The sequence below is a fragment of the Sander vitreus genome, chromosome 16 (genome assembly GCF_031162955.1).
Source record: "Sander vitreus isolate 19-12246 chromosome 16, sanVit1, whole genome shotgun sequence".
NCBI lineage: Eukaryota > Metazoa > Chordata > Actinopteri > Perciformes > Percidae > Sander > Sander vitreus.
In genome coordinates, this window is record NC_135870.1 from 18,597,451 (window position 1) to 18,610,446 (window position 12,996).

At 41.2% G+C, this 12,996-nt stretch overlaps 1 protein-coding gene across 1 annotated transcript in view; it reads left to right on the forward strand.

The window, feature by feature from the left end:
- Window positions 1-11,342, forward strand: part of ank1b (ankyrin 1, erythrocytic b) — an 80,712-nt gene extending 69,370 nt beyond the window's left edge. Inside the window, exons 35-43 of the mRNA XM_078271464.1 lie at window positions 808-892; window positions 2,096-2,170; window positions 2,270-2,401; window positions 2,651-2,809; window positions 3,654-3,725; window positions 9,334-9,985; window positions 10,114-10,249; window positions 10,748-10,819; window positions 11,274-11,342. Coding sequence (XP_078127590.1) covers window positions 808-892; window positions 2,096-2,170; window positions 2,270-2,401; window positions 2,651-2,809; window positions 3,654-3,725; window positions 9,334-9,985; window positions 10,114-10,249; window positions 10,748-10,819; window positions 11,274-11,342 — 1,452 coding nt within the window. The remainder of the gene's footprint in view (window positions 1-807; window positions 893-2,095; window positions 2,171-2,269; window positions 2,402-2,650; window positions 2,810-3,653; window positions 3,726-9,333; window positions 9,986-10,113; window positions 10,250-10,747; window positions 10,820-11,273) is intronic.
- The last annotated feature ends 1,654 nt before the right edge of the window (window positions 11,343-12,996 follow it).

A 12,996-nucleotide genomic window follows, 5' to 3' on the forward strand; every position in this document is an offset into this window, starting at 1 on the left:
GGATTTCTTCAGCCATTACTTCCACACCTTATTGGCTAGAGGAGACTAAGACCATACTGTATATTCCACTTATTACTAATGGAGAAACTCATTCGATAATGTGGCTTGTCCAATATTTGAAATGCTGAATATTATCCTAGGTTGAAATCGTGTACAATATTAATCTATCTCTGATTTTAAATAAACTAAAGATTTTTTTTTTTGCAAAGTGGCAAAATGCCAGTACTGCATGCAAACAGTACATTTTCAATTTAACAAAACTAACACAAGGTGATTGTTAAAGTCAATTTCAATCATTCAACAAATACCATTATGCATGCAATTCAAATTATGTTTGGAGAAATAAATAATAAAGCAGTATGCAGCACTGCTTTACCCATTAAACACCTCCCCCTTATCGGGGTGGTCCACCTAAATGAAAACAGATGGACTATTTTTGATCGTTAGACCCTTTCGATGAGTTTAGTTCCCATGCATTTCTTGCCTTGTTAGACTGCTTTAAAGGTGGAGATTCTATATTTCTACGGTTTCACTTGTATACTCTGCTGTGCATTGAACGTCCTGTTACCACAGAGCACTCTGTTTGAAAATGACCACAATAACCAAAAAGATGAAAGTCCAACCTTTTGATACATATATTACATGCTCATATTTGTCTAATGTTTCAGCCAAAGCTTTTTTCTATAGGGCTTATGTCCTGCGGTACAAACAGTGGGTGTTAAAAGGTGAAAAAGTTCTACATGAATGACACTTAAGACAATAATTATAATTAAATGATAATGTTATTTATTTTATTTTTTTTATTAGGTTGTTGGAAGTGAGGAGCGCAGGCGAACCTTAACCCCCCTCGCCCTGAGGGAGCGCTACAGTGCACTGAACGAGCCTGGTGTGGGTGAGTCCTTCCCTGCCTGGCCTTCAGCCCTCTCCTGATTTATACACATTGGAGATGGGCACTGAATGTTGCACCGCCCCTTTACCCACAACCCTTTGCTTCCCACTCTGCCATCTCTATTTTCCCCTACCTGTCTCGCGTGAACGCATGGCAAAAAGACCAAGCCTTGAATGCAGTGCACTGCTCTACAGTATGTCCCAGAGTTCTTTGCAGTGCAGTTAGAGGAAATCATATTGATTGTGTGACCAAAAGATGAGCAGTCGTCCCCAACTTGATCCAAAATGGCACCATGGAACATGGCAAATTAGTCTTTTCTGTGTTGAGTGTCCTGTTAGCTATGACACTAGATGAATGACTTCTGTGATTGGTTTGCATGGCGCTAGTGTCTCCACTGCGATTTCCAATGGCATGGCTGCAGACACTGTTAGCATTAGCACTGTAGCTTAGCACTGGGAATGGGCAGGACCTCGCAGTGGAGCTAGACAGAGGAGCCCTTATATTGATTGGCCTGTGGTAAAAGAACGCAGTCAAGATGGCCATTCTGGTTGGTTTAAACATTGCTGATGGCAGGTGGTGGGTTGAAGAAGAAAGGCCTTTTCTGTCTATCACACAGCGCTGCTATATTGCACCTCAGTCCCTCTGAAATGGTTACTGAATGCTACTTTGATTGGTGGGACTAGCACCTGAATGAACCCCAAATTTTAACCTCCCCTGCCCATATGGTGTGTTAACCCTGAAGATTATTTGGACAAAACCCAAAGGGTATTGCTTATTTCCTTCAACAGAGCAATCCTTTTTGTCAAGGTAAGTATTGCTATTAACACATTTAATAGCAACTTAAGTCAATGTCAAGTCTTTAAGGACACAGAAGATTTATTGAAACAACAACAACAAGGAAATTTTAAGAATTGAATAGCAACTATCTGCAGTATTTGAGTATTTGTCAATAACACACATTTGGATGGTCCAAAGTTGATATTATCTGTCCACTAAGTCCCAAATTATAGTCACTTCACAAATATCAACTCGGCTATCCAAATAAATTGTGACTTAGACTTACTCTATTTATTTATTTATTTATAAATCTTAATTAGCGAGTACAATCTCCTAAATTCAGTAAATGTACTCTTATTTGTCTTGTTGACACATGCATGGCAGCTAGTTTTTTCTAATGTGGCTGTTTTTATCTTTTTTTCATTTTAGCCACAGTCAATGCCATGGAGAGAACTGAGATCAAGATCAACATCATATCTGAACAGCTGGGTTTGAGCTGGGCAGGTTAGTCATATAAAAAACAAAACAAGCTATGCATCTACGATATCTGTCTGCTTTTGTACGTATCTTTATATCTATTTTGACTGTTTGTTTGTTTGTTAGAGTTGGCACGGGAGCTTCAGTTTAGCGTGGACGACATCAACAGGATCCGTGTGGAGAATCCCAACTCCCTGCTGGACCAAAGCTCTGCCCTGCTCAACCTGTGGGCCAGCAGAGAAGGCAAAAGAGCCAAGAGTAAGTCCGACACTACTGTATGTCGCTAATGTAATGTTAGCTACTTCAATACTGTAGTATTCATTTATCAGTACATACAAACTGCTGTAAGTCACAAATGTTGTTTGCTGCTGGATTGTTTGTTTTTTATCAATGCAGCACAAAGTGAATGCTCTCTGTGTTCCGATCTTTCTTGAATTCCCTGTCCTCATACACATACTTACTTATTGGTCTACATCTCTTCATTTTCTGTCTCCCACTTCCCCTCAGTGGAGAGCTTGTACACGGCTCTGAAAAACATTGACCGTGCAGACATTGTAACATCTCTAGAGGGTCAGGCTCCACAGCCAGTCCCCGGTTATCCAGAGGAGGGTGCCTGTCGACTAGGCAGCCGCGACTCCACCCTGCTGTCCCCCAGTGTCCTCAATGGTAAGACACCATAAACACATCAAACATCACACGAGACATGCAATATTCAAATCAGTAGCCATTCATATCAATGAACAGCGAATTACCCCGCTACATTTAGACTGTAGACTGCTAACTCTTGTATTTAGTCTCAACACTTTGTTAATGTAAAGCTAATCTATCACCAAGATTTGATAATTTCACTTTTTTTCTATTGCAACTTATGAATCCATTTGTTTTAAGAATGGAAATGATTCCGCAGTCAAGATATGTAAGAGAAATGGCAAAAGTTTGGATTATTAAAGTTTGGATTATGAAATGAAATTAATATGGAATAAATACTCAGTATATTCATGGCGAGACTGATTATGATGATCTGTAACGATCAGAAATGGAAAGTTTAAAGAAATGTCCTGCTTAAGTATCATTTGTAAAGTAAATTAGTTAATCAGAGGCTCAGGTTCTTCAATTGCCAAGTACAGTATATATACAGTATGTTTATAAGGAATAGGAATTTAATGGTTGAAATAATATGAAAAAAACTACTGATTATTACAAGAATATTCAATATGAATATGAATATTTATTCACTAGAACAAATAACCTCTCCACGTTGCTTAAAAATCACTGTGATTCCATTTCACAATTATGCCCCCAGGATTTATTTACTCAAACGCTTCATTTTGTAAACAAATGTATTGGTCACCACTGCTGATATAGTCAGCACTACGAAAAATCTGAGAAAAAAATTCTTCGGCTCAGTAAGGTGAGCTGTTTGCTCGTTTACTTTCCACCTCTGAAAACCTCCCTGCTTCCCTTGAGTCTGGGTAACAGCCATTTTGCCTTGTTTCTGTTGCTCCACAAGAGGTCACGGACACAAGGCGACCGCGCCTAGTGCACAAGCCACGAGTTATTAGACCCCCGTTTTTCAGAAGGGGTAAGTTGAAGGGAACTCGGGCTGCATGGTGGTTTGCTGCTCATGACATGATGATGATGATGATGATGAATCTCAGATGATGTTTTTGAGGTCTGAGGAATGGTGTCATTCGCCCACCATGAACCTGGCCTTTTGCAGCATGCACTACCACCACCTCACTGGGGCACAAGTCATTTATTTTCAGTTACAGTTTTTCACACCTCATACTTGAGCCCTAAACATGACAGTTCTTATTCTCCTTACTTCATATGAGAAACGAGGATAACTCCCTAATGCTATTACTGACAGGATCTTTAAAGTAACTGAAATATTTAAAGGCCGGATAAGAAAAAACTCAATACATGGGTAGTTTCTGATTTTCAATTAAGGATGTTTAAAGATGTTTGGATTACATGTGTATACGTGTGTCTGTGTTGAGTGTGTGCACACATACATGCGTGTGTGTATGTGTGTGTGTGTGTGTGTGTGTGTGCATACATCTGTGTCTGGGATGGATACACTAGTCAAAAATGGCACTAGTACACATGATAGTGTGCTCTGGGCCTTCATACCTTGTTTCTGTCCCTCCCTGTTTTCTTTCTGTCTATTTCTTTCTTTCTTTCTATTTTCTTTTTTTCTATCTTTGTCTTTCTTTTCTTGAGAACAAGACAGAATTTTACTTCAGACTAAGCTTGATTGACAGCAGACATTGTAACGTAACTGCAACGTTCTAGCGGTCTCGAAATTGTGTCTTTTGCTCAGGACAACCTCTCTCCATCCTACTTTCAGTCTGTCTCTGAACCTATGACATGTCATATCTGCTGGCCAGCCGCCCTGCTCCTCCTCCTCCCCTCTCCTGCTCTTCCTCCTCACAGCTCTTCCTGTCCGACCTCTGACCTCATATGACCTCATGTTGACCTCTGGGCCTCCTCCTTCTCTTGTCATCTTGTTTTCCCGCGCTCCTCCCACGTTCAGTCGAGCAGGGACCCTCTCCTCCTCTCTCAATCCAGCTCTGTGTCTGTACTACAGTTTGTGCATGTGCATGCCGCATGCTTTGCTGTTACAGTATCTGTTTGTGTGTGTGTGTGTGTGTGTGTGTGTGTGTGTGTGTGTGTGTGTGTGTGTGTGTGTGTGTGTGTGTGTGTGTGTGTGTGTGTGTGTGATAGTTTGTGTGTGAGCGTGTTTTCAGACCTGGGCTGTAGTTAATTGTAGCTAAATTTGTTAGCATTCAGAGAAAGTCAAAAATATAATGTTTGGTTTAGTTCAGCTGGCAAGGATTTTATATGAATGGATATTATATCTTGTTTTTGCAGTGTTTGAAATGCCTTGCAAGTTAAAGTATGCTCAGTTTAAAAAAAATATCTTAAAATATATTTCAACCCAGGTCTACTCCAGACAATGTTTGTCTGGACGTGTGTTCCTCTCGAACCAAATGAAGTTTGCTGTTTTTGATTCTGACATCTTTATGTGCATGGCATGCTTTTAATGTACGAAGTTTTCTTCACAGTGTAAAATATTTTCTCTGTTCAGTGGGTGTTTCTCAGTCTTTTTTTATTGCTATATTAACAAACAAATATTTGTTTTTTTTCATTACCTGTAAAATAAATGGTGTGTTGTTAAATGCTACGCTGTAACACATTGTCAGCTGCTGCGTAGCACATAATGTTCAATGTACAATGTTGCTGTGACATGATGTCTTTTATTCGTGGGCAAAATTACTATGTAAATTACTCTTAGTGTTCAATAAATGGGACTCAGTATGGTCTTTATAGGACGTTATACATTGGGTCTAGTTTTGACACCTTTTTCTCTTAATATATATACTGTATATATATATATATTCTTTTACTCAAATTTTGAAATTAAAATCAATCTACATCTAGATATTTAATTTGATTTTCGTAACCTATGTTTTGCCCAAGTCTGATGACGGACTAACTGTTAACATTGTCTGAATGTTATCTGCCAGCAGTGATATTGCTGTGAGGTGTGTTTAGGTGTGTTTGATTATTTCTGTGCATTTGAGGCCCGCCTGTGAGCCAAAAGTGTGTGTCCTCATCTATATGTTAATATGAGTGCAGTATTGTGTGTATATATGTGTGTGCGTGTACGGTGAAGTAAGTAGCGTGCTGTGCAGTGTGCTGCCTTTGTTTTTGGTCTGTTTGTTTTCTTGTGCCATGACAATTTCTGTGGAGTTTATTTGTGGTTCACTACATGCTGTGCCTTTGACACCTGTGTGTGTGTGTGTGTGTGTGTGTGTGTGTGTGTGTGTGTGTGTGTGTGTGTGTGTGTGTGTGTGTGTGTGTGTGTGTGTGTGTGTGTGTGTGTGTGTGTGTGTGTGTGTGTGTGTGTGTGTGTGTGTGTGTGTGTGTTTGTGTTAAAATAACAGGAGGGAAGGGAAAGGCCATCTAACTCATTCTAACTCTCATTCTAATTCTGACTCATTACCCCCTGTTCACCTCATTCTGACGCCACATCTCATCATCCCGGCCCTGTACCATCCCAGAAACACACACATGCTCACATTTATTATTAGTACAAAATCTCAGTGATAATTGCTTATACAGTAAAGAGGTATTTCACCCTTTAATACATACTTTTTTTTACTGGTTAGAGTTGTTATTGATTCCATTTTGTTTAGTTACAAAAATCTGACTTGCTACGTGAATTTGATTATGGTAGAACAGGTGCAGGTAAACGTATCTGTATTTATTAATTTGACCTGGAAGCATTTAAAATCTGAGAATAAAACATGCATGTTTGGGCAGGTCAGGTAAGGTTTCACATAATCATTTTCTTCCCATAGCAGTGACTTACTGGATAAATACACCATCAGTTGTTTCTGCGTTGTGTCAGCTTTGCTAAAAAAAATAATAATAATAATAACCAAACCTCTCTGAGGATCTAGTTGTTATGCTTAACTATAGGGTTAATCATGCACAGTAACCAGGTAGCGATACCGCTTCCTTTCTGATTCCACAGTTGTACATTATGGCAGTTTCCATACTGTAAATGCACTGATAGACATCTTTATATAAAAGTCATAATTTCTTAGAGAGCATTCCTTGGGATTATATTCTTAAGCCTAATCATATTAATTCACAACCATGATCAAAGTACAAAAGAAATCTGTTCAAATAAATGGAAGTGTAAACTTCCTATATGGTTGATAGCTATAGTTGATGTACTGCCTCAGAGTGACACATTAGTCATCAGACACATCTATAACTAATTGATTCGTACAAACAAATTCCCTTTTCTCTGTCTGGGCCTGGTTAGGAGAAGGACAATCAATACAATAGGGACGTTATACCTTGGGTTGCTCCTTGAAAGCCCCATCTCAGCCAAGCTACTATAAAGCCTGTGTTTAGTTTCAGATGTTTGTGGTTTTAACCTATGAGCTTGATACACAAGGTGACATCACACCTTGCTGGTCATTGAAAATGTTGCACTCCAAAGTGGATTTGCGCTCTAAAGCAGAACAGTGTGAACGCATCCTAACTCTGGTTTTGGGTGAAGTACTCCTTTACTGATCAATTTCACCTGATTTCATTCATCTGAACTCATTGATGCAACAATTTATAATTTTTTTTACTTAAGAGTAATCATGCAATCCCCAATCTAAACCAGTCACATGTAGAAAACTGTGAGAGTATTACTGTCTTCAAATATCGCCAAAGAACACACATATATTATAAGTATGTTAGTTTAAATACTGAATACCTAAATTTACTTTTAATAGTTAGACATTTAACCATGTTAAACTTTGATAATAGATAATGAATGAAAATGCCACTGTATCAAATTATAAAAAGTGAACTAAAGAAATAAAAAACTGTTGTGGAAAGACATATTGCATATCTTAAGAACGTATCAAAAGACCTAACCTAAATGACATTCAAACTCAGATAACAAAGCTGTTGTTATACTGCATGCACTATAAATCAAAAATATAAATATCATTTTTGATGTGAACGTGAATTATAATATAATGATTACACACACATATTTGTTTTGCCCTGAAATTAATAGAAAAATAATTTTAAAAAAATGATCACTGAATATAATGTGCCTCTGCGTACTTTGCTAGTGTTGTTGCAATGAATGTTGTCTTGATAATGGACTCAAAGTAGAACAAAAATGTATTGTCAAGCAGCCAACAGTGTGTAAAAAATATTTTGTTTATACATTGCTTACTATATAAAGTGTAATTCTAGATTTAATGATATAAAGGTTGTTTGACTATTGTTTGTCAGCCGAATAATGTAGTTTATTTAATTACAATCAATTAAGTCCTGAATCTTAAGATAACACAAGATCACACACGCTGAACCAGGTACGTTTTTAAAAATGACCCCGTCAGTTTAGAATGAAATGTAATAATGTAAACTGCCTTCATTAACAGGCAAAATCAATTACAAAAAAACTTTTCAAAGATTAAAGGTCTGTCTAATGTGTGTATGTGATTTAAGAGTGTGTGTGTGTGTGTGTGTGTGTGTGTGTGTGTGTGTGTGTGTGTGTGTGTGCGCAACAACCTTTATTTGGATGCTTGGGATGCAGACACACATAAATGCATGACAATGCAAGAGCAACAGTAACTTGCATTTTCCTCTGCAGAATCTGCAAGATACTGCTGACTCCCAATCAGGAAGGTGGGACAAGGGTTGGAACGATAATTTTGTTACAGCTTTGGTATTTGTGTCACAGCTGCTGGGATATCATTTTGTCACTCCTAACAAACTACAGCACCCAGCCTCTGCCTTGACTGGTCAAAACCAGCAGTTATCTAAAGTAGAACATGCATATTTGTGATGGCCATATTTCCAATGTGCAGCACTTCCTTTAAATATTGTAATTTCATTATTGGCTGTATGTAAATGCTGTATGGCTGTATGTAAATGCAACAGCTTTTGTCGACATTTTTGCCAATCAGCCTCTTTATGAACTCCAGTTTCAATCAGGATGCTAAAATCCAATTGGAATACTTTTCTCATTTGGTACTAATGATACAGTTATATCGTGCCAACCCCGCAATCAGTATGCTGAATAAATCTAGACTCACCTTATGTCCCTTATCAAGGAACACAGTGTATGTTCTGCAGATTCACTTTCTTACACGGTAGCAGAGCCTTGCACCATTCACCTCATAGATAATGGGTGATACACCAAACCCCGTTGACCCTCACCTCACTCTTATTGCTGTGTCCCAATGACGATAACCTAAAGTGCTTGGGTCAAACCCACAAACATCAACCATCAGACAAAACAATATTAGAAAGAAAAAGGAAGCTGATTTCAGAGTGAAAGACCAGTATTGTTCTTGTGCTCTACCTTTCAAACTGAAAGTAGTACAAAACATTCTGCCTGGGATTTATTGGAGTCAGATTGCTGGTTCAATATATCTTGCTTCTCACACTTGAATGAAATGGATTGAAGGATATCTCAATCCTAAATTAGTGGCTTTATAAAGACGGACTCTAGTCTCTTTGTTGGTATATTGGGACAGGGCTGAGCCCCACTGTTTCCTCATGGGATGGAGAAACAGTCGATCCACCACCTCCCCATCCTCCCCCTGGCTATGCCTGTGTGGTGTTAGTCTTTCTCTTGTCTCGCCCTTGTCTTCCCTCAGGTTATGGGCTGGTGCAGGACGAGCTGCTGTCCCCGGCCTCCATGCAGTACAGTTTGCCCTCCCCGCTGGGCGCAGATTCCTACTGGCAGGAAGTCTCCAGCCTCGAGTGTGCCCCCATCGCTACCACCGAGGAAGACACATTAATGGAGATGTCAGACGTTCAGGTGTGGCCAGCAGGGGTCAGCCCCTCGTTGGTCACAGTGGAGGACTCGTCACTAGAGGGCAGCAGTCGGGCTGACGACTCCGAGGGCGCCACGCTCTCCCTTCCCTGCAGCTTGGGTCGCCCGGGCAGTACAGCCAGTGGGGCAAGTGGCTCCATCATGGAGCTGGAGGAGGAGGAGGATGAGGAAGAAGGGGAGGTTGAGGAGGAGGAGGCGCCACAGGAGCCAGCAACTGTACTGGCAGAATGGGACAGGGTGAGGGCCAGTGGCGCCGTTCCTAAGGTCAACCTAAACGGCCAGCTGGGAGGTCAGAGGTTGGATGGGAGGAGAGGGGAGGTCCTCGCAGCAGGAGGAGGAACAAAAGGAGGAGGTGGAGGTGTAGGGTTGGGTTCAGTGGAAGGGATTTCTGTTGTTGCAGGCCAGCAGGTGTATGCCCAGCGGTGTGAGGTGTCGGGACTGAGTCGGGCTCCGGAGCACAATGGCGACAACCGGTACGTCGGCTATAACTGTGGTCAAACTGACCACGTTGTTTGTTGTTTTCCACTGTCTGTACTCAAAATGGCAACAAAACTTTCTTTTTCTCTCTCTCCTTTTGCTTTATTTGCATTTTGCTCTCCAGGGTGGTGGGAGGCGGAGCATTTCAACCCTACTTACCGGACAAGGACTCCCTGCAGGGCTGGGTGGGCTCGGTGTCATCAGGACGTGACGGCAGAGTGCCAGGCTTGCGCGTGGCCCAGGAGGCTCTGCTGACTCCGGTGTGTGACACGGGTTACTCTCATGTGCTGCGTGGGCGCCTCCTGCAGGGCACGCAACCCTTTGACAAGGGGCTGGGCTTCTCTCACCAGGAGGCGGGCCAACGTGCTTGGGAACAGGAGCAGAGGCCGGGCCAGGTCAGGTTGCCGACCACCCGCTGCTTCCTGCGCCTGGAGGGGGAACATCTTTGTCCATCCCTTTACGTTTTTTTAAATTATCTGATTCAATGACATATTCAATGTGATTCTTTTTTTGCTCACGACCATCAACAAATTTAGTCTCACTTAAGAACTCAACAAGCATCAAAATCGATTATTTTGATGAAGTCACAGAATGCAACCAGAATTATGTGTTGTGTGGTGCAACACATTGGGGAATATCTGCCATGCCCAATACTTTTTGGTTTTGTTTCACATTTCTGATTGCCAAAAAAATATTGCCGTGCAAATATGAGTACTATGAATCGCTGTTCACATGTAAATTGTGTTATTCTTGCACAGAGAGAGGAGAAAGAGGACTATGCTGCTGAGGCGCAGTTTGTTGATGAACACGGACGCGTGCTTGCCAGAAAGGTGAGTCAGTTGTGTTTTCATTATTTACACTGAGTCATATTCACACATAAACACTGTTAACCCCAAGCAAATTACTGTGAATTAGTCACATAGCCTGGCACAAAGGGTGGGAAATTAACAGTAGCCACTAGACAAATGTTGGTTAAAAGCATTTTGTCAACAGACCCACAATGAAGTCAGAGTTAATGATAATTGGGATTCTAAAAATTAAGAAATTAGACATCCATATATCAAAAACTGCAAGACATAGTTGTACAAAATGAGTGTTTAGGAGAAAAGTGAGACATTGCCATCATCATTGTCATCGTTTGTTGTTTTTTGGGACTGCAGCGAGCCACAGTGGCTGGCCGGCGGACAGACACGTTAGTTTTCTGCTCTGGTTACATGTAGAGGCTTCAGCAGTTAACTGGTCCAAGTGTTTTTTCCTTCCCTCCTCCCTCCCTCCTTGCTCCAGGTGAGGGTGGATGTGAAAAAGGGTGCTCAGTCAGCGCAGCGCACCAGTCTGCGGAGAGTTAAACACTGAAATACACATACTACCCAGTCCTCCAGGTACGGGACACACAACAAGCACTTGTGCATCCCAGTGCTTGGATAGAAGCCTGTATGACAACATATTGGACTCTGTTAGAGCTCAATAGTCTCTCACACGCTGTTCTTTTTCATTTATGTTCAAAATTAGAACCCCAGATTTGGCATTCAGTACACTTTGATAATAGTTTTTGGAAGGCCAAATTAATTCTACCTGTGTTTTGTGTGTAAATGGTGTCTGTCTCTGTTTTTTAGGACCGGAAAGCCACTGCCAAATCATCCTCCACAAAAACACAACCAGACCGCAGAAGAAAATGAGCAAGGGGAGAAGAGGAAGAGTAAGACAAAGACTAAGAAGTGCAAACTACAAAATGACAAACACAGAATCATCCTCAATGTGTGACCATGGAGCACCACAAATGAAAAGAGACAGTGGGGGAAAAAAAAGAGGAGTTCAAGTTGTAGTTTTATAACATTTGTAAAGAAAAATATCAACTAGACTAAGGCATGAATCTTCTTCTTTTTTTTTACAAAAAAACATAAATGTCAGTAAAACAACCAAGAAAAAACGTGCTTCCTGTGAACTGTAATCGCATGATGACTGCTGGTGCATGCCCTTTGACCTTTTGAACTGTCATTATCTACAAACTGAAGGGGTACAAGGTAGGGGCTGGCCCACGCTTGGGCCGCAGGCCATTTTAAGGACCTTATTCCCCACACCTGGAGTGGTTTGTGTTTGCAAGTTGAGTCAATAACACTACAGCCAAAAAGGTCCCGCAATGGATGGTTTCTGTATACAGCTAAGCTTCTGCTGAGCCTACTCATGCTTCTTTCACTGGACCCTTTCCCTTATTATTCTCAATGTGATATATGCACTCTATGCTTCGTGGACATGTGTCAGTGTGTGTATGTGTGCGTATGTGTGCGTGTATTCTTCTCTGCCGCATGTGTTTCTTGCCTTAGGCTTGGCGCTGAGCCCTGCCTTGTGATTGGCTTTTTGGCCCGGTGATGTCACAGCGAGCTCAGTGCTGGAATGAGAACGCTGCTGTGCTCCCCTGCTCATGAGTGTTCCTGTCTGCGTGTGCTGACGTCTTTTTCCTTTTGTGGATGAAGCTTGTTTCGTGTTTTTGGTTTCTTCGGAAACTTATGCACCTGGGTTTGGAAGTATTGTCTAACCATGGTAGGGAACTGAATCTCTTTCACCCCTCATGTTTTCTTTGGAAAAGGGGGGTTGGTTGCTTGATTGTATTGTGCAGCAGCTCCACAACACAAAGATCGACGTTTTCCTTCCTAGTGACCTTTTCTACCTTCTTCTGTCATTTCTCCCAGTAGGCGCGTCATCTTGATTCACACTCTTTATCAGTAGCCTCAGTCAATATGCAGTAAAATCACAGGCCTCATCAGCATTTATAGCTCCTCCATCTAATGCTAAAACGTTGTGTGTGCTCCCCTCTTTATCTGTTTGCAACGGCTGTAGCACCTCACTGTCGTCATTTGAAACAAAGTGAACGGAAAAACATGGAGGATGATTCATGTGAGGATGTAGTGATTTGGAGGATTCAATGGTAGCAAGTGTGAAATAGCATGATGCTACTGCAGTACAACATGTGATTGTGATAGGAACTGTGCAGCGATGACAAACAGGTAGC